This window comes from Phalacrocorax aristotelis, chromosome 8, assembly GCF_949628215.1.
Source record: "Phalacrocorax aristotelis chromosome 8, bGulAri2.1, whole genome shotgun sequence".
Classification (NCBI taxonomy): domain Eukaryota; kingdom Metazoa; phylum Chordata; class Aves; order Suliformes; family Phalacrocoracidae; genus Phalacrocorax; species Phalacrocorax aristotelis.
In genome coordinates, this window is record NC_134283.1 from 20,550,176 (window position 1) to 20,572,232 (window position 22,057).

At 38.3% G+C, this 22,057-nt stretch overlaps 1 protein-coding gene across 9 annotated transcripts in view; it reads right to left on the reverse strand.

Annotated features, from left to right (window-relative positions):
• Positions 1 to 1,004: 1,004 nt before the first annotated feature.
• The window catches only part of ESRP2 (epithelial splicing regulatory protein 2), a 48,937-nt gene continuing 27,884 nt past the window's right edge, over positions 1,005 to 22,057 (reverse strand). For 5 of the 9 annotated variants that reach the window (XM_075101665.1, XM_075101666.1, XM_075101664.1 and 2 more), the window contains 9 exons: positions 21,481 to 21,613; positions 21,241 to 21,283; positions 20,319 to 20,620; positions 18,597 to 18,818; positions 17,098 to 17,296; positions 15,678 to 15,870; positions 14,481 to 14,658; positions 5,337 to 5,448; positions 1,005 to 2,399 (listed from right to left, as the gene is read on the reverse strand). In XM_075101665.1, the coding sequence (XP_074957766.1) occupies positions 5,359 to 5,448; positions 14,481 to 14,658; positions 15,678 to 15,870; positions 17,098 to 17,296; positions 18,597 to 18,818; positions 20,319 to 20,620; positions 21,241 to 21,283; positions 21,481 to 21,613 (1,360 nt within the window). In that variant the 3' untranslated portion in view covers positions 1,005 to 2,399; positions 5,337 to 5,358. The remainder of the gene's footprint in view (positions 2,400 to 5,336; positions 5,449 to 14,480; positions 14,659 to 15,677; positions 15,871 to 17,097; positions 17,297 to 18,596; positions 18,819 to 20,318; positions 20,621 to 21,240; positions 21,284 to 21,480; positions 21,614 to 22,057) is intronic. The other 4 variants (XM_075101671.1, XM_075101670.1, XM_075101668.1 and 1 more) reach the window with 2 other exon arrangements.

Genomic DNA, 22,057 nt, shown 5'->3' on the forward strand with positions numbered 1-22,057 from the left:
CCACCCACGGGCCTGACAATTAATGGGATTTGTTCCTTCACCTGTTGCAACAGAACTTCAAATGCCAGGAGCAGACACGGCCTGGTGGTGCCAGGGCTGGGGATAAAGCTGTTTGCAGTCAGAGGTTGGGTCTCAGGAGGTAGAGGGAGGCCAAGGTACCCCGATGCTGTGGGAGGACAGGTCCTGCAGGCCTCAGCCACCTGCGGAGCTCCCTCAGGCTCCTCTGGAAACCTGCTGCTGCCCCAGTAAAGCACTCTGACCTGGGCCTGCCTCATTTTTACCACAGGAAAGGGTAAAACGGTGCAGCATTCTCCTCAAAGGCACAGTGAGTCCCTTAATTATAATGGTGCAGTCCTCTCTAGTATTACTTTAAAAGTAAGAATTTTTGGTAGACTTCAAGACACATCTTAGGAACAGATTACTTTAAACAGTCCCACTTTAAAATAATGAAAATTCTTCCTCTCCAGTCCCACCTGATTGTGATAAAACTTCAACTGAGAGGCTCTAATTATGAAATGGCATCTAGCATGGGATGCTTCTGACTAGAGAGAATTAAACATTACTTCATTATTTCCCCCTCCTCCATTTTTACTACAGAAAGGTTATCTGGCTCCATCATGACATAAATGTAGCATTTTGCGCTGCACAAAAAAGGGAGCGACCTATTAGGCCAATTAAATCCAAACTTGAACAGATTTCAAGTTCAATACTTTGATTCCTCTGGCACCAGAAGGAAAGAACTGTGTACGTAAACAGTTACATCATGTTGCCTATAAAAGTGTTCCACTACAAGAGAAATATATATCATGCATATTTCTGGATTGCCAGCACATGCAAAAAGGAAAAAAAAAAAAGGGAAAAACCCCACCACACCACTCTTGCAAGGTACATATGCCTGTTTAAATCTAGAAGAAAGAAAAATTACTAAAAAGGTTATTTATCAGAGAATGACACCCCATGAAAATACATTAAAACAAAGCATAAGTTACTTTCAAAAGCTAATACACATTGTAAGCATCTCTTTTATTTGTTGTAATATAAAGAAGCATACATCATTCAGTTCTTTGAAGTACAACTCAAATTGTACACTAACAAAAAAGATCAATTCAGGCATCCATGAACATGTCACAATGGGATTCATTACATTTTGCTCTGCTGGTATTGCACTTGGAATGGTTCTGAAGTAAGGCACAGTAAAAACAAGGTCATTTAGTGCTTCTACAGCAGATGTCTTTTTTTAAACACATGCTACATGACATAAAAGTACTTCTAGCTTATGTATATACACACACAGGGAAAAAGAAAAAAGCATGCACTAGAGGATTTAGATTGCAACGTATCTTGTTGTTTCATAATATACAAATAAAGTAGTTTAAAGATGTAAACAAATTGCATGCACATAAACTAGAGCAAAATCTTTAATACAGTATCTGAAAGCTATTATGCTTAAATAAAAAAATATAACTTATTAGTACTCAGGTTTATGTGCCATTTTTGTCCTGTAGTGATTAAGAGTCTGGGGCTGGGGGCAGAGAGGATTTTCCTTGTGTTGCCATTGGTTTAATTTCTTTTGCTTTACACTTTGGCAGCAGTACATTGGTAAGAAAGGCAAATATGGCTTTTGCAAAACAATGTATAATGAAACCATGAGAAGGCACAACAGCATCCTGGTATTTTCCAGTCAAGAACAAAACAACAACAACAAAATCAATATGATCTATGCTTTGAACTGGGAAATCTATGCATTCCAAGAGACCTTTCTAAAGACATTTAAACTCTACAAAAACTCAGACACTTTACCAAGTGTTAACTCTTAAAAAACTAAACACAGAAGAATCTGAATGACTCAAGCTTCGCTTTCCACTTCAAATGCTACTGAACAGGTTTCTTCCATGGCTGCGATAGCTGAAGTGCTATTAGATTGTCTTCAGGATTAACTAAATGTCAGGAGAGAGTTTGCCTATTTTTAAACAAGTACATTAGAAATTAAGTAAATTAACTGCATAATTTTTTTGTTTTATTTTACCTTTGGCTTAGGATACGCCATTTTTCAAATTAAATACAGGACATTTACCACTCTGCATTCCAACACTATGCTGAAACAGTAAGCTGAAACATTCCAACAGTATGCTGAAAAGGCACATTTGCTGCTGCTTGGGTGGCAAGGGAAGACATCTTATTTTGCAAAAGGCACGGTGTTTAGTGCGACATTCTTTCCCCATCCAGCAGAGAGTGTTTAGTTAGACCAGGTACAATTCTACATAGCGGCTTCCCAGGAGCTGTCCATTTTTCTCAGCCACTGCTTTCTTAGCTAGATCCAGGCTTGGAAAAGTCACCAATGCCTCTCCGCTGGGCTGGCCACTAAAGTTGTAAAGCACGAGGATGGAATCTGCATGGAGCTGCAGTGGTAAAAGAAAACAAAAGAAGAAAAATTAAGACCACAGGCCACACCTGGAAATGCAGGTTTTAATGCTGTGCATCTGGTTCATTCCACTCCTGTGTCTGTGGTGAAAAGATTCTGGATGCGAGAATAGCAAAGGCATGGGTCCGAAGATTAAAAGGTTGGCTCGGAGAACAGCAGCAGCTCTTATTCTGCTGTTGTGCTGAGCAGAATGGTGCAGACATAATTCTACTCCATAATTCCAGAAGTAATTCAGATTAAAGGTTGACAAGAGAAGACAGGCTTAGATGTTAATAAAGGGTAAATGGAGCAAGACGGTCCAGGCATTGAGTGAATAATTCTTGCACTACTGGCCAAGTGAGAAAGGCTATAAGGCATGTGAATACTCACACACACAGCTTAAAAAAAAAAAAAAAAATGATAGAGCTGTCTGAGAGTTCTGTGTTGGGAGGATGAGCTGAACTTAACACAGGTACAGAGTGCAAGAAAGATTGTTCAGTAAAACAAAGTAAAATTTGGTGCAGTCCAATTGAATTAAAGAAACCTTTACTGTCATTTTAAGAACGCTAAGAATAAAGCAGGATAGCAAGATTATTTAGAGTTTGGAGCTGATTTACTTGGGAGTGCATTTGCCCTCCTGAACTCTTAAAATGCAGTTTCAAAATGCTGAGTTTACAGCAGACATATCTCTCTGTCCTATGGTACCCCAGCCTTTTCTCACAACATGCTTCAAGTCCTTCCAAGCTAAGTTTGGAAGCTCTATTTGTTGGACAGAAATGGATCTCAGTGGAGTTTCAAAACCAAACATTGAAGGATCAAAAGCTCAGCATACAAGATTAATTTGTTGGAGAAATCAGTGCCAGAGAAAATATATGGTCCTTGCTGGAAAACCAACCAGTTTTATGAGTATTAACCCAATTCAGTTTAAGTTTATGTAACGTATGTCCTCATGATTTTATAAAAGGTTAAAAAATATTTAAGAGTTTAACTTTTTGTAGAATTTATGCATGCCTCGTATACTGCAAGAAATATCAGTCTTCTCCGTTATTTCCAGCCGCAGTTTCTGATCAGCTTTACATTCAAACATACAAAAATAAAGGAAGTACATGCCAGAGCTTCACTCACCCAAACACTTAGAAGTCTTAAGATATAATCAACAGTACACTTTAGAAACTAAAAGCATGTATAAGATAGTTGGTAAAGACTTCATATCATTTCTTCTCACAGAACTAAGGTTAGTCAAGAAATAGCATGCATAAGGAACTTCAGAAGACAAAACATTATGTCTGAGGCCTAGTTCATGTTTGGAAGTAATCATGGTTTATTTCAGAATAACACTGTGGTTGAAGAGAAAGTTGTACACAGTTTGGGTTGAGTTGCAAATCTGAGCTAAAAGATCATCTGCTCTAAACCAGCTCTTTGCTGTTAATCCATATGGGATCAAGTCATTTAGCACATCAGTCCTGAATGTAAGTTTAATATTGCAGTTCAGATTCAGCTGAAAACACTTTGATCACAGTTAGACCTCTGAGTACAGAGGAGAGCTTTAAAAAGTAGGTTAAATAGCAGCCTTGGTGTAATACCAGGCTGAGGTTCTGGAAATTCATGTTACAAAAGTTGCATAGGAAGTTAGCAGAGAAGTCTACACATTCTGCAAGCAACATAATTAAAAGGGCTAAGTAAACCCCTTCACTTCGACTTTAAGACACACTAATTTTAGGTTCTTATTTATATAGATTTATAGATAGAAATAGCCTTTCTTTAGGTACATATATGTTTTAAAATATAGATTCAAATCCATACAAATCTTTTTTTCTGGATGTTTCCTTCTAAAAATAGTTGTATCTGTATGAAACAATAATGCAGTCTGACTAGAAAATAATTCATGGAGAAGACTGCTTCTGTCTTATACATGGCAGAATCCTATTGCTGATCCAGCTTTCCAGTTAATCTGGGTAAAACAAGAGAGCCGAACAGATTGTCCAAGGTCACATAAATATGGAAATGCTCAGAATAATAATGGATATTCTTCTGGTGACCATCAGACCACGCAGCCTGTAATCTATCTTCTCCTTAGCAGATCTAACAGTATCATGAGAAATGCACTAATTTGAAAACAACTGAGTTGATGGTGATTATGTGAAGGTAGCTTTATCTATAAAGGTACTTCTATCAAGGCACAGTACTTAATAGCCATTTTTTGTATTGAAAGTTTTGTGTGAGTTTTTATAAATAGAAAAAAAAGTAGTAAAACAGTCAGTAGCATTTTGAACAGAATACAGTAGTATTGGGAAATCATGAACTCCACATAGGCCACAACAAAATCTCTTCAGAAATTATGTGTTAGTGCCAAAAAAACACAGGAAAGTTTACCATTAGGAAATTTAGTTGCATGAGAAAGCCACTATACTAAAGAAAGCTCCTCTTTAATGAAAAAAAAAGAAAAAAGTAATAGTTCACATTGCATTAGGAATACCAAGAAACAGACAAATTAATCTCTAGACAGCTATGTGATACGGGAAAGAAAGCTAGAGGTTTCAGGTTTTTTGCACGTACATTTATGTGCACTTTGTAGCTGTATCAAGAAAAAAATAATCATCACCTCCTGCTATGCTGAAAATAAAATATTGGATGGAAAACTTCACATGAGAAAAACACTAATAAACCCTTCTGGAAGTTTAACACACCATCTGAGCAGAATCAAGCAATCACACTACCTCCACCACTGCTATCCCATCAACTACAGATCACAACTGGCCTATTTCTTTAGGTTAGTTGATTTTTTTAATAGGGCAAAAGCAGAAAGGTTAAAGCAAGGATCCCAATGCAAGTTACGAAGCGGAAAAAGCCAAAGGCAAAAACCTCTGCATCACCAAGCCCTTCTTTCCCTTCCCATTCACCACTGGAGACCCAGTTTCTACCAGTCACATCTTACCTTCTTCAGAAGTTATAAAGAGTTACAAACAGACCCACTCTTTCGGTGCTTGTAACACACTCCTTGCTTGATCGCTCAGCTGAATAAGGCCATTGTAGTCATCAGGTGCGTACTACAGTACAAGTGTGATATATGATAATCAGCAAGAGACGAACAGTTCTGGTACAGCAAGCCACACAGACAATCATTTGCAACCGTAATTAAGAGCATCGACTATAACAACTGGCAGGAGACAGTGAATTTGACAAATACTAATTTTTTTTTTAATCTTGCCTAAAAAATGCCCCAACTGAATTAGCAGTTGTAGAAATAGATTTAAAGTAAAAGCATGCAGGGAATATTCTAAACTGTGTATTTGAACTTTTCCTTATTAAGGAAAGGAAATAGTTTAGACCATGAAGTGCTCATTTTTTCCTTCTACTCATGAGACAGCAGCATCAGGTAACAAAACTCTTAAGTTTGCATACTCATGCTTCCATTAATGACTCACTGGGACAGATGAGCATCTTCCAAGCATGCATAGTGAAGTTGGGGATTAGAAGAAACACACAGATCTGATTCAGATCCTTTATGGAGTCATGGAAATAAACTGCTGCTTCTCCAGGGTTGAGTGATAAACGCTTCAGCTGCACGTGAGAAACTTACATAGACTACACCAGTGTAGTTAAAGCGAAACAATGTCCCAGCATGAATGCACTTAGAAGATAAAATAGCATTTATACTAGTATATTATATTTCCATATAGGAAAAATAAACTATACAGTGTGACTGCATCATGATAGGTTTGTAGTAGAAGAATATTGAAATAAAAATAGTGACTGTACAGTACAGTCACAGCAATAAATTAGAATAAAAACTCCACATGTGGATCAGATCTAAGAAATATTTGAGATCCTGAATCTGAACAGTAATCATGCATACTATTGGAGGGCCTAGTACCAATATGAAATCTATAGTGAGTAAATAGATCTTGAGGAATATTAAGTATTGTTTCGTATTTATCTCATGATCTTTCCAAACTTACATATCCTGGAAAGGGACTGAGCATACTTGCACATGCTACAAATACTACAGGAGTGGCTCCTGTAATCCAGAAGACAAAATGTTTAGCATAACCCAAGTTATAGAATATTCTTTCAGTGGCAAGAAGAGCTTCCTGTCTCCCCCAAAATGGCTGTTTTGTACTAACATTTTAGAGGACTGCCAAATGCACACAATGTAGACATACTATGCTGCCTCCCTTCAATATTCCTAGAATACAAAAAGTCTCCTGCCAGCTTGGGGAGAAAAAGGTATTATATTTGGGCATACAGGACACATGGTATCCATCCAAAGTGAAGTTGAACAGAAAAAAAACCCCACCACACTAAACACCTTCCACAGAGAACAATAACCAAGAGCCCAAAGAATGTAAAAGAACAGAACCTCCCAGAACCTTTACTACTGAATTCTATCCGCCTTCACATCTAGACTCATGCCATTAAGTAAAAGACAAATATAAGTAGTATTTTCTAGATAGTCCTTGCCAGGGCAACCAGACCGTGCAAATATTAGATTTATCAGTTCCCAGACCTGCCCTTGAAACACATCTACAAAATATGTTTACTCTTTGGAAGGAATGTCTCAAGATAGTACATACTTTAGATTATCAGTAGATGTACAGTAGGAAAAGGTCTATAGTCTCCTGTGAGGGACAGTGTTTAAAAGGTTACACCTGAAATGCATAAACAATGAGGAAAACATGGAAGAGGAAAATCTACCCTGCACAGAAATGTCAAAGTTGTCAGAGTTTAGGCCTAGGCCTGAAGAAAGAAAAAGAGGGATAAAGAAAGGGAAGGGGGGAAAAAAAACCCCAAACCAAAATTCCTAGCAATAGAAGCTATTTCTAATCACAAGAAAGATACGTAGAAGACTGCAGTTAATTAAAACAGAAGTTGCAGAACAGTAAATTCTTCAAACTTAGATTTCAGAAAAAATACAGCATACCAAGCTAGGAAATAAAGTGGGGCAATTCTTATTCTCTGTGAATGAAATGGAAACTACCCTAACTTGCCTGAGGAAGTACATGATCATGAACACTTCTCATTCTGTCTGCATTTCAGAAATCCATAAGAACAAAAACATCCAATCACACAGGATGAACAGTATAAAGCCAAGGGTGAATCTATAAACTCATTGCTCAAAATGGAAATACAGTTTTGCTAGCTTCCCCTCCAATGCAGTAGGCCAAATTCTGCTTCCATTTAGATTTGAAAAATACCACCTAGTGATTTAAATCCCTGGTATAACCAGTTGCAGGTTCACTGAGCTGGATTCTAGCAGTTTGTTTCCTGTATAAATGGTATCGAGACCTGAGACAGTATAATACAGAGACAATATGAAATTTCACGTTGTATTTTCAAAGGCTACCCTTAACTCACAAGTAACTAGTGACAAATTACCAAATACTGCAATAGTTCCCCCTAAATTTAAGTAAAGTAAAATTAAAAGCAGGCCTCACAGTCAGTACCTCCGCTACCCTCCTCTTATCCCACTATCATCTCATTCCTACCTTCATTGCTCTTCTGAACTGAAATACAGCTTCTTTCCTCAGAGTTGCTTTCTTCTCCCCTACTCCCTTGGGGGCTTGGACTGTACTTCCAACCTAAAAGATTCTGCAATTTTTCCTCACCCAGGGGTTTCCACTTACTCTTAGTATGTCAACAGTATCATTAAAATACAGTGCTCTACTGGAAGAACACAGTAGCAGATCTTGATTTTTAAACCATTACTTAATCTATGAAATTCAATCTCTATCAAAGTTTTCCTTCACTTCACCCTACTAAACTGGATACTCTCACATGCTCATAGATGATGAACAGGGGAAACCTATTTCCACGAATGACTGAAAGAGAATGCAGAAACACATTCAGACAATAAAGCAATTTCTCTTTTCCCCTTGAGGTAGCCATTAGGAAGTCTAGCTTAGTCTAGTACGGAAGATTGCAGAGAATACTATTGTTAAATTAAGAGCTCCATTAGAAAAGTCAGAGTTAAGGACATCAAGATATGGTTCTCAGCATGCACTCTGGTGCTATAGTGACTTCTTCCAGTGATGAGAGGTAGGAGTGAGGATCAAGGAAGATGGAAACTAAGTATGGAAGCTAGGTATGGCATAAGATTTGCATTTAGAACCTAACCTAGGAAAAGGAAGCAAAACAGAACCTTTGCAAGTGGTTACTAAACAAGATTTTGGGGTCAATGATTAGGTCTATAGCAGGGTACAAGATGGCAGGAAGAATATGCATATATACTGGGGGGAAATACATCACAGATGACTGGAAGAGATACATTGAATAGTACGAATGGTGTTTCCTGTTGTCATCTCCCCTGTGACAGTGTGACATAGCTTAAGACATGTCTGTTAATAATAGCAAAATTATGTTTCCTGAAGGATGTGTTGCTTCTTTACAGAATCAGCAGTTTACCTAACAAGCGTAAGGTAAATACCTTTCTAGGTATTAATATTTGAAGTGGCAGAGATATTTCAACTCATGTGTATTAACACTTTTTATAACATTTAATAACATACTACAATAGACTATATAATAAGTGGCAGACGTATATTAAATAATACTAAATCCTCTCTCCTAAAGGAGATGACCATTTCTGACCTAAAATTACCTCCAGTATGGTAGCATCTCCCAGACAACCTGCTCTTCTTATTGCAGTGTAAAACTTTAAGATGATAGGAATCAGAGACAGATTGATTAATAAAGAGATAGTATACTACATTCTCTCTTTGTACTTTTTTTTCCTTCTTCAAGCTACTTCATTTCTTTCAGGAATACAGGACTGTCCTTGTCCCCTCACAGACTGTGCACAGAATTAACCAGGTCACTAACCAGTAAGGCATTGATTTCCATTTCATTTTAGCAGTTCCTACAGTGGACATTCAAAGATTAGTCTAAAACAGCATATGCAATGCAATCTAGGGGAAAAAAATCCATTAAAAAAACCCCCAATTAAAATCGGAAAGTATATTTAGACATGCCCCAACTGGGAAAAAAACAAGGGGAATTAGAAGTTGAAAATAGTTCCCACCTGGAAAGGAAAACATCATAGGCAAAATGGCCTCTTCAGGATTGCAGCTGCAATTCTAGCCTAAACTACCAATAAACTGTCACAGACCAGTCCCCAAACAGAAGAAATCAATGTCCAATTTCCTGGACTTTGGAAAAAAGTCTAGATATAGACTGGAACATAGAACATAAAATCTGATTTAATGATCAGGTATCTGTAACCTTTGACACAAGAGTCAGAAGAAATATACTTTTGTGGCAAAGCCAGTTTAGGGTATCAGTTGTACCTTAAGAGTGTCGATACAAGCACTGGTAACCACCTGAATGCCCTGTGGAACAGTGGAACAGCTAGTGAAATATGTAATGCCTTATCCCAAAAATACAGCTTGAAGGTGGTGCCACTTAGTCTCTTGCTTCAAGCATGGGAGGCAACAGGCAACACCAGTAACCACTAATTTACTAGATCCAGTCTCACGGATGCTTTCTCCACACAGGCACATTTCCAAGTGGAAAATAAATTTAGGAACAAACCAAAACAAACAGCATACTCTATTCCGAGTGCATGGGGGTGAGCATACGATAACATCTATATTGCCAGGTGAGTTCAAATACCAATAAGTGGGAATTCTTCTTCTACCACATCCTCTTTCCCTTCCCAAGTCAGAAGGTGCTATGCCTAGAATTGGCACACAGAGGATGGGGTATCCCTCTCAGACTACAAAGGGTCAGATTTCAAAAGCAACCCATAGGAAATAGAGAATACTTCTTTGTTCAAACATGCGTTTCAGAGAAAAAAACCTTAATCGCTAAAAAGTCAGTAACAATGAAGTCCACTGTCCTGATACAAGAAAAAAATATACTGTTAATGCCCTTGGAATTAGCCACTCATCCATTTTCCTTCGCTTCCTTATTACTGTTTTAAGCACAAGCCACCCTCCTCCTCTCTCCATCCCTCCCCACTGACAGTAAGCCTTGAATTCTGGGTCTCTGAAGACTTAGAGGATTAATATACTGCAAAAGATCTTAGCTGCAGATAAAAGGCACCTACTCCCAGTACAGGTTTAAAGAATAGTATTTATTTTAAGCTTCTCCTACATAAAAACATGTACGCAAAAAAGGCCCTACATTTCCATCCTAGCCTTTTTCAGCAAATTGAGGAGGCTTCAAATAAAGCTTAGATGGTGACTGCAGTCCCAGTTTATTTTTTTACTACTCATGAATGAAACATACACCTAAATAGAAAGTCTGCTTCTAAGAACTAATCCACATGGTCTTTTTCAGGCAGACATGAGTTGACTTTACATTCATGCCAACTGCCAAGAAACTGGGCAGCTACTACTAAATGCATGCTGAATCCTAGCTAAGGCAAGAGTTGTGAACTAGCTTTTGGTCAGCTAAGACCATGGGCACAGTTAAACTGCATCCACTTGTATGTAAACCTAGCAGTTCTTGTCAGAGAACTCTGTCAATGTAAGCAATAATTCTATATTCTCTTAAGCAAAAAAAAAAGTTAGGTCATTACTTGGAGACTAGAAATGTTTCTTATTGATTCATTTAGTGGCTAAAGAGAAGAATCCAGAGGATTTAGCCAGTAAATAAAGAAAAATACTTTTTAGTGAAAAATTTTGTTCTGATATGCACAAACAACTTCACATAAATCCATCACCCAACATCAACCAACACCTGTTCCTTCCTTATTCACTTGACTTCTCTCACTGCTTCTGCAACTGTCAGAGTGATAGCCTAAAGTAACACTGAAAAGTCTGTTGCATGTAATTACTATCTTTGCACCACTTCTTCCTCAAATTTTTCCCAGCAAGTTCTGAAGTGTAAATTATTTATCTTAATTCTAGAAGGGTCTCTTCACAATCACATTTTTCAAAATATAACAGAAGCTTCCTGTAAACATCCATAGATGCCTTACTTCAACATAACACCCAAAGACCAGCATCTGCCTAGCAGCTGTGTTTTAGCACCTGTCAGAGCAACTACTGTCATCCCATTGACCTATCTGAATTGCATGATGGGGTTTTTTGTTATTGTGTTTTTGGTTAGTTTGGGTTTTGTTGTTGTTTTAAGTATACTTTAGCTATGTATCCAGTATATGACTGGAGTCAAATCAATAGCTCTGTTGCATTATAATACAACTAAAAAGCAGTTTAACACAAATTCCTTACTGAGTCAGAGTACTAGTATTAGCTCTTTTGAGGATTACAGTACACTACAATATTATACAGAAGGGTGTTGGGCAAAATTACCATATCCGGCATTTACTATTAAAATTCTTCACAGGTTTTTCAAAATTGTTTAATGCAAAATATATTAAACACATGCAAGTTGGAAGGAATTTTGAACAAAGAAAAAAGAAGAAAGCAAGATGACAAGAATAAATCAAGCTGTTGAACCACTAAACAAGATGCTAGTCCTCATCAAATTAATTGAAAATTAAAATGCTGATCTGCAGATTTTCATTATTTGTTATTAGAAGCATGTACTGATGTTGAGACCAGCTTGTTGAAGCCCACGATAAGCAAAGTCTGTCTCTTAAGAGGCAGGTCTGGTACGAAAGGTGCTTTCACTTAAGTAGCAACATGTGTATACATGCAATATACAGACCCCATGAAGACTGAAGGAAGAAAATAGAAGAGAATAAAGCAAGAACTAAAACTTAAAACCTGTTCCTTGCAGACAAGGACATACAAAGACAAAAATCACCCTTCAATCTCAGTATCTCCAATCTGGTTCCCAGAATACCAACATTGAAGCCCACTGAATACCAACATCAATTAGTTATACAGAGATTAAAACCATGCCCGAACCACTGACAATTATTAGGGGCTCACTTTATAAACGAGCAGAAACATCGTGCAATAAATCCTTGGGCAGCAGCAGAAAATGAAAAAAATAGTATGAGGGTGGGAGGAAAAAAAGAAAAAAGATTAGTTATTGCTCCAGAGACATAATATTGTCCAAATACAGTAAGTTACCACCTCTTTTGTCCCCTAAAGGAATGAGTGAGTATAAAACTAGCATTACCACATGCGTGATTCCAAGAACAATTCAAAATAATTCCTTGGCTCCTTTATAAGATATTGAACCCGATCTCATTTGGACAACATCTTCTAAAGAAATCAAAGAGGTGACCAATGTAATAACAGTAACTGATGATGACAGGAGGTTGCAGCAGAAGAATATAGTTTTCACCTTGTGGCAAAATTTCTATTCATTTGACACATTCAATTGTGATATACAAACACTATGAACTGCTCTCCAAATGCAGACAAGGAAAAGGGCAAATTCAGCACTCAAAGTCCTGATTTGCCGAACTGAAGATTTAGCAGAAGACAGAGCTACTAGACATTGTCACTGACCTGTTCCATGCACAGACAGATTCAGGTCACAGTTTTCAACGGTGCAGTTATGCTTCTAGCTGAATTTCAATTTCAAAAATAGGTTTCCCCACTTAAGGTTTTAATACACCCACCATCCATCCACAAAAAATACCCATCAGCTGACAAAAAACCAAAACATAAAATACCAATGGCTAAGCAACAGATGAACAATTACTACTGTTTGTCTGGAAATCATAAAAGCCACAAGTAATTGAAAGTGGTCTGAACTCTGGAAATATCTGTTGAAGAAAAAGCCCTAAAATACAAGAACACTTAGTTTCTTTTTAATGTTTGCCAAAATTCATCACACTTTTCACAAGCTAACCTTCAAATTTTTCCACTGAAAAACCAAGTATGGAAAACTACTTTCAAACATAAATGTATCATTTGAAAAGAAGCCACAACAGGTACAGCAGAACACTGTATCTTCCAGGTACTTAAGACTTGGAACATATACATTTAAGCATCTGTTCTCCGTCTACATTCATTTACATAGCAGGCATCTGGCTCCACAATTTAAAGCCCATTGGCCTTTAAGAATCTTAAATTAAAAAAAAGAAAAAACAAAAGACCACAAAAGCCTGAATGTTTTGTATTAAACTGCTGCTATGCATTAAAAAGTATCTATCTGCATCTTACCCTTTAGCAATATCACTGTTATCCACGTACAGAATTTTCAAAGACAAACATGCGAAAATTTTCTTCTTTTCACACATATCACTCGAACAGTGGTTTGAGACCCACCAAGAGCATTTTAAGTCAGGGCTTCTGAGTAGTACCAAAAAGGTGGATTTAGTTTTCGTGTTATCAAAAGAAGGAAGATACTCACCAGAATATACCATATTCAGTTATCTCTCCTTTTAGCAAATATATGATGGCAAAACATGGATATAGATACAATATCCTCTGAGATGAAAGGCAGAACACATGGAAAGACCCATTCCATGAATTCAGGTAAGTGCTGCTGGAATAAAACGTCAGTACATGGTGCTTTTTTTTATCGTTCCTCAAGAACGTTAAGTTTCTCTGTGTTTGCTCACAGACAGAGCATTGAATCGGTACGTACTGACTGAAGTTACCTATAGCATATAGAATATTTGCTATCAGTTCAAAAAGATTTGGAGAATTCAGTTTTCCTTTAGGTTGCAATGTAATGCAGTCTTAATGGAAAATGTTCCTGCCTGTAATCAAAATAATTAGTCCTAGAAAGAGTGTCTGACAGAGGCACCTGTCTCTCTCCTTTTGCAAGAAATTCACCACACATAGGTCACAGCTTTCTGTACTAGAAATTTGCTCTCAGCAGATTTTAACACTTCAGTCTTGAAGGTCAAAGACTGACCTTACACTAGGGCTTCCACCAAAAAGTGACCAGGACTGAAGCTTTTAACAACCCTCTCCTCCTGGCAGCCCCTCTGCAGCCCCACTCACACTGGACCTCTACGCTTTCTCCCTCCCCAAACTCAAACCCTAAGCCTAGACACTAAATCTCTGCTTTCAAAATAGGACATGTTTATTATATAAGAAATAAGCCAAACTGTATATTACACTTCAGTCTGCCAGTTAAATATACAACATTGAGCTTGCACACTTGTTTGGCAATTTTCAAAAGCACTCACTTGCTCAGTTTGATCCCCACTGATCATTACTCGGAGGTTCAAATACCACATCAAGGAGAGGGACTGCATACTAACCTGGTACCCCTGGAAGAAACTGAGTATCTCCTTCATTCCGGTGTTATATGGCAAGCCCTGCATACGGACTAATGCTCCAGGCTGGGGCAGAATTGGAGTGTGGGTGGCAGTGGCAGCAGCAGCTACAGCTCCTGGAGGAGCTGCAATATACCCCACCGTAGTAGGGGATACTGGAGGACTGGAAGAGAAAGAGGGGCAAAATTGTTATGAAAGCCAATAACTGGTTTTAGTACTCAGAATAAGCAAAGATGAAAGTGAAAATTTAAATTTAAGAATAAGCCCAAAAACCACAGAAAAACAAGCAGCCCTGCTGTGGACTGCTTTGTGGTCTTTCTTCATTTCTCTTCAGCATCTGATAATTTATTTTTAGAGGAGGGAAAGGAAAATAGCTAACATTTTTAGTCAAAGAGTGGCACTTGTTATTTTCACAGAGGAGAAGAAAAATAGTAGCTGCAGATGACTTGTTCTAAGATTGTTAATAAAACCATAAAGAAAAAAGCAGCAGGGAGATCCATAGTATGAAAAGCAGGCAAGGGCCCAAATCTGGTATGTCTGAGCCACAGAACAGTGAGTAGAGTAGCATCTCTGGTCAGGGCCCATTTTGCAGTTTGCTGCATAATCAGGCTGGTAAGTATCAAAAGCCTAGTAACTATCAGTGAATAAGCTATTTCCCCCATGGACGCAAGTACCAGACTTCAGTGAGCCATGTTGATGCCTTCTTTGGGAAGGGAAAAGGTGGAGATCTGCTTTTCTTACACATGTAAAGTGTTCTTTGGTCTTACTGATGCAAGAAATCAAACCTAGTACACACCTATGATGAGTCTTTCAGTATGGAAACAGTATCATAACAGTATCATAAGAACAAACTAAGGGATGGGAGTAAAGGCATGTATTGACACAGCTTCTCATTTGGCCAAGAAATAGAACCACCTTGATGACATTGTCCCAGTGCCAAAAACAGTTACATATTAGACCAACATTACCATGAAATTCAAACAGAACCTACAGAAAAGCTGAACTTCACCACAAGGCCACAGAAAACCATTTAAAATGGCTAGTGCTTCTCCTGATGAACATCAATTTCCCAGGATTATCTACACCAGAAGCACAAATTTAAGAGCTATGCACAGGTGATCACCCAGTTGCCTACTCCACTGAGATGAAATGTCACAAGCAGCAGCTAAGTCTAGCTGTTACCTGGGATAGTAAGCTGTGTAATTCATATAAAGCTGAGCAGCCTGAGCTGGGTAGTAGGTAACAGTTGGAGGAGCAGCTGCTGAGGCCTGGGGAGTCCTGGTGGCTGGCAAGAGGGCTTGTGGCTGGTAAAGCGCTGCCTCTGCTGGGATCACAGCTGCCGTTTGGAAAGCAGCATAAGCTGGTGGAGAAAGACCTAAAAACAAATGAAGACACAGCAACAAAACCTAATCAGAATGGAGATTTCTATTATAAGAAAGGAATTATTCATCCCAATGTGATTAATACCATCTGGTCATGATTAATGAACACTTGAGCGAAGACTGCTCTCTAGCCTCTCCCCTGGAGACCCCTGCTACATCACCATGAATGACAACTGGAGGATTTAAAATGAGCAATTCCTAAATGTTAAGAAGTCCTAGAGATGAGCAGCCTTGTCCATACGCAAATGGAAAGTAGGGAACTACCGAGTTATTCAAAGAAAGCATAAAGCCATGTGCATAGAGAAAGCAGGCGTGCACACCAACACACCCTCTGTCCTTTCTAACAGAAGTCGTACTCTGTGGGACAAAAGCACCATAGTATTAGCTAGACATGGGCATCCACAACTGCTGACCATGAATCTTCATGTATAAGCCTCCTGCAACTTCAAAAAGTATTTTTAGGATATAGCAAATGGGAAAAAAGAAAACCTCACTAGAGCACTAGTCTGATGCATTTTGATGCACAAATATCTGATTTGCAAAGGAACATAAAGCTTGGCTTAGTGTACAGTCTAATTGTTTTTAAATACTATATTTGGGAGCTTTTTACTATTTTGCAAATATGCATCAGTATCTGCTTAGTGATTGGTACTGAAACTGATTAGAATGGTACAATAAAGTTCCATTATAGTTCCACAGTAAGGGTCACTGTAATCTTAAATAAAATAAAAATATGAAAATCCATCCAACTTCACCACTCTATGGCCTGTTAGCATATAATCCCTATAGGTGTTTTCCTTCAAAAATAAGCCCAAAGAGTACCTTCTCAATGCTCCAAGGCAAGATAGCAAGAGCACTCATTGCCAGCTAGAGTACAGAATTTCTCCCCTTTTTAAAAATCCCTCTAATTCCAAGTAGGTCTCACTACAGGCAAGTCTACTGCAGAGCTCAGAAGAACAGTACACCCATAAAAAGCAAAGTGTGCAACAATTTCACTGGCAAGGCCTTGCTGCCCTCTACTCACCACTGAAAATACAATAAATAGGCCTCTGATCAGTCCCATTATTGCCCAAAGGGAACAATTCCAATCTCAGCATGTATACAGATGGATGATTATTGATCATGGCAAAACCCAAGTCAAAAGGTGAAAGGCCACAAAGCTTCAGCACCTACCACTTATCAGCCTTTAGCAGCAGAGAGCAGAAGAATTGCAGACTTACATGGTAACTTACATGGCGGTGGGGATAAGCCACTACGATTTAAAGTGCCACCCATTAAAACAAAGTTCATCTCCTCTCCTGAACATTGGAATACTTCCACATAACGGTCCTTCATCATTTTTTTGTGACATTTTTGAGCCACCATAAAGGCTTTGTCAGCAGATTTCATTTGGATAAAAGCATCACCTGACGGTCGTCCCTGGAGGAGGGGGGAAATAATCATAAGTCGATCTGTTATTAAAACACCCAGAGCACAAAAAATGCAGAAAGAACTAAGATCAAATGTCTACTGAAAGTCTGTGCTGTTTTTTCTGATCTGGCACCAATGACTAATGACAATTTTATTTAGGAGCAGAAAGATAAGACTCGTGTTAACTTGGTGCTGGGTACATAACACTACTACCATGTTCTGCAGAAAGAAATAGAGAATAATTTAGCATGGTAACAAAGTCTGGAGGCCTCTAATCCAAACCCTGTTCAAAGCAAGGCTAGCTTTCAAGTCACATCATACCATTCATGGCCTTTTCCAATTGAATTCTGAGCATCTCCAGGGGTGGCAATTCCACAGCAAATCTAGGAACCTGTTTGAGTGCTTAACTAATTTCTCATTGTAATTTTTCTTCCTACCTCCACCCTGCTTCACCCAACCGAAAGTTTTCTTGATCAGTTTATTAACCTTGTGTCGTCTTCTTTTGCTGTGAAACTCTAGGAAGAGTCTAGCTTTGTCTTCCTTGTAACTACTTTTTAGGTAATAGTACAATAGTACTAAAGCATGTCTGGAATTTTTGAAGACCATAAGCTACACTAGAAATTGATTTCCAGGTCTGACTTTCTGCAATCTGACAGACATTGCTGTATGTATAAAATATTTAAAACTTTCTTAATAAAAAAGCAGAATGAATGTAATAGATCTCTCTCATTTGTTTTGTGTAATATCTCAATGTTTCTGTGGCTAACAGTTTATTTTTAACACAAGGCAACAAGGAAAAAAATCCCTATAATTATGTCATTAAAATACATCCAAAACACAATTTTTTAATTATTAACTTCCTTTAAAGCCCAAGAAGACTCTAATCAGGTCAGAAGTTAGGAAAAACCTATTTTTTCCACAAATACCACTCAAACAACACAGTTACCATTGAGCAGAAACCCTGAAGCTGACAGAGGAGCTATGCCATCTAACATGAGACATTTCTGTCTTGTGTATTTCCAGCACTTGCCTGAAACGCAAGGGACTACTGAAGACAGCCTCCAGGATAAAGCTATCATTACAAGAACAAGCTTCATCCTCCCCAGTCTTATGTATACATATATAAAATGAAAAGCAAGTGTGTATGCAAAAGGCGAGGTGAAATGAGGAGAAGGAAGGAACAAAAAGACAGGCACAGAGCACAGCCTTTTCTGAAGGTTATAGAAGACCTAAAGCACAGCCAAGAACAGGTAAACTACCCTGACTTCTAACCCTGTTCAATAACTAGAAAGTTAGTCCTCCCTGTTACCTGTTGATTAAGGACCATGTGAACTCCATGGGGCTTGATATCACCTGTGGCATCTCCCATAAATTCCAGGATATCATCAATGCCAGCAGTGTAAGGAAGACCTCTGAGCCGGACACAGTCACGTATGCTACCCGTGGCAATGGTGTATGGTGGGGGTATGACAGGAATGATGGGGGTTGGGAGAGTGGGAATAAGAGGTGTTGACATATATCGATTAAGTACCTGTTGGCAAAAAAAAGCACATTGGTAGAGATTTACACATCATCTGGTTATCAGAAATAAAGAAACACGTTTCACTGAAAGAGGTACCAAAAGAAGAGATTACAAAGCTTTAGTTTTGTCAATAATGATTCAGCCTAGGGAGTTTGTCTCAACAGAAGCCCTTTTTCAGTGATCTACTTGTAGTACCGTTCAGGTCAGAAGCCTTCTCCCTCAGTTGCATATAGAATATTGCAATTACTTTGTTTTAACACTAAGTAGATGAAAGCTGGCTTTACCTCTTTTAATTACTCAAACAAGGAGCCTGTAATTCCCTAAAAAAAATAATCTCTTGCTCAAGTAGCAAAAAAAATAAAAATTAGGGTGACACCCTAGTCAGCTGTTGTAGAGGAAAAAGTAGCGATGTATTGATAGAATGTAAGTTATACAACTTTTATCCAGGTCTCCCTAACAGAAATGAGAGCAAAGACTTGGTCACTGTGCCAGAGTGGTTTTGTTCCTTAGAAGACTTAGCTTCATTCTCTCTGAGGAGCAGAACTGAGGAGGAAGTGGGGGAGGGAATCTCACCAAGCCATTTCACTTAGTCTTCACAACACATCAGATTCTTGGTCTGTTCTAAACTCCGTATCACAGTACTAAGGGTAAATGGCAGATCTAAAAGTGTGGATATTCTCTCCCCTGCCCCATCACTTCTATAGAAAAGAATTCTCATGTCACAGAGGTTGAAACAGTAACCGTATTAAGTTTTTATAGCCAGTCATTATGCAAAGACCAGATCAAATCTTATAATGGTCCCTTTTGGCATTATCAGTCTTGAAATATTTTGTGTCAGGCAGAAAAACGCAACGTTTTTCATTACAGAAAAATCTGATCTTTTTCACAGGCTTGAGTTACTTGAGTTTTGAGGTGCCAAAATAAAATGGTTTTACCAGTTTAAGAAGGTGATAATAGGAACTGGTGAAGGATGAGGGGAAAGTGAAATATTTGTTTTCCTAAAATACTATATTTCACTTCATTTCAACAAAAATTGATACATCCTGGTAATTCTTAATATCCAGCAAAGCAGTTGTAGGATAAGCTGTGTTAATGCATCCAGATTTGGATTCAGTGTTAGGAATTCTGAACATGGAGACCAGAATTTAAAGTCAATACTGCAGATCTTCAAGAAGCATTACTACAATGCTAGCAGTCTAGTATGTGTTTAAAAAATTATGCTTGTGATTTCATCTAACTTTTCAGTCGAATAAAATTATCCAATGATTTTTACTTCACATTCTGAGGGATGTCAAAAAACAAAACACCCAAAGCCAAACAGTGGCAGTAAAAACCAAAAAACAATGCTGCGCAATTTTCCACACGTACCAGGAATCACATATTGCCCTTTCTAGAACTTGACATCTTTAACATAAGACTTTCATGGTTGTCTACAACATATTTATATGTAATTGTTAGAAGAAATGTTTTAACTGTTAAGTTTTGCGTCTCACAGCCCATAGTTACAACCTGTTGGACTTCTGCTGCTGTGCTCCTGAAGAGTTCAATGTAACGTTTTCCAAGTATTTCTTTGTGCTTTTTAAGTGCATGCTGTGCATATTCTTCACAGGAAAATAACACAAATGCATCTCCTGTGGGCCTGCCATCTGGGTACTTGACAAAAAGAAGTCCCTCTTTCCCTCCTGTGACTGGGCACTCTGGCCCCAGGAACCCCAAGACATCCTCTTGAGTAGCAGTGAATGGAAGGCCTCTCATCCGGATGATAACTTGATTCTCCTTAGATAAGAACTGGGCCACTTCATTTGAGGTGCCTAGTGAAAAGATGATAACATACAGTCAGCCAACAACATACGGTCATGCTGGTCAGACAATTCCATAGGACGCAGAAGTGGCAAAGCATTAAGGAGCAACACAGGAGGTAAGTAGCTAACAACAAACCCACAGAAGACCTGAGACACTACTAACTCCCAGTAATCTATTTTGAAGTGGAAATCCCTTGCCCTGAAAGGGTTTTATATTTAATGAAATTGGAACAAAGACAAGATTACTGTGAACTTATACAAGGTACGTGTATGCTTCCACTGCAAAGGCTCGTCTTCCTCCTAAACAGCAAGACCTGTCTGTGAACATCACAGCCCAAATGCTCACAGCTCAAATTCAACCACATGAAACCAGAACTTGACAGGGTCAAGTATTCTTAGAAGGCAAAACAGGAAAAGCTACTTTATTATCCATTTGTGTCCTCAGCCAAGGGGGTGGGGGGTGGGGGGGTGGAAATGAACCAAAAACACAACAACAAAACAAACAACAACAACCAAAAAAAAAAAACCACACACAACAACACCCCACCCCACTGAAAACAACCAAAACCCACAGAACTAGAACACTCCTATGAACTTCAGTGATTACACTGAACTCCAGCATCACTTACCTCCTGCAATTTTTAAGAATTCTTCACCAGTTGCTTTGTAAACCTTAAAGAGAAAAAGAAAAAAAAGTGCGACACAAAAATTACAATATTCACCTCAAACACAGGCACTCTCCCACATGTGAGAGAGTTGTGTTGTGGTACTTTGAGCAAAACAGAAGTACAGTTTGTTCTCATTTAAAACTATAGTCTATAATACTCAGGTTGCTCTCCAAAGATTTGTTTCGAGTCACTACTTTTTACCTCAATGTATCTGCTACCCATGTGATGCTTATGTCTTTCCAGTGCGAGATCTCTCTGTTCAGAATTGACAAACCGGACTAATGCCTCCCCATTTCTTCTTCCTTGAGCATTCAGACAAAGAGCCACACCACCTCTGGAAGGTAAAACCAACAAAAGCAAACTTAGTTTGAATCTTTAATACATTTAATAAACAATTGTGTAAGAATAGTAAGGAAATCAGACTAACATAGAATTTCCAGCCTGAAAGAGAAATAGCTACTATCCACAATTTATTTCATTTTTCATGTAACACAATTATACTGCGGAATCCACTTCAGCGAGATCCTGGATCTCATGCTGTTCACCACTTCCTCAACTTCTATGCAGATGTAAAATTGCAAGCCCTTCCTATCATTTCAGAGATGCAGATTTGAATTTCCTCATATCTCTAAATAAAAGGAAGAAAACAAACAACAAACTCAAACCTATTTTCTCAATGTTGAGAATCTGGAATATATACTAAGTGACAGGCGTGATACATTAAAGTCCCTCTCTCTATAAATACACACATATGTACTCAGAGGTGTACACACATCGG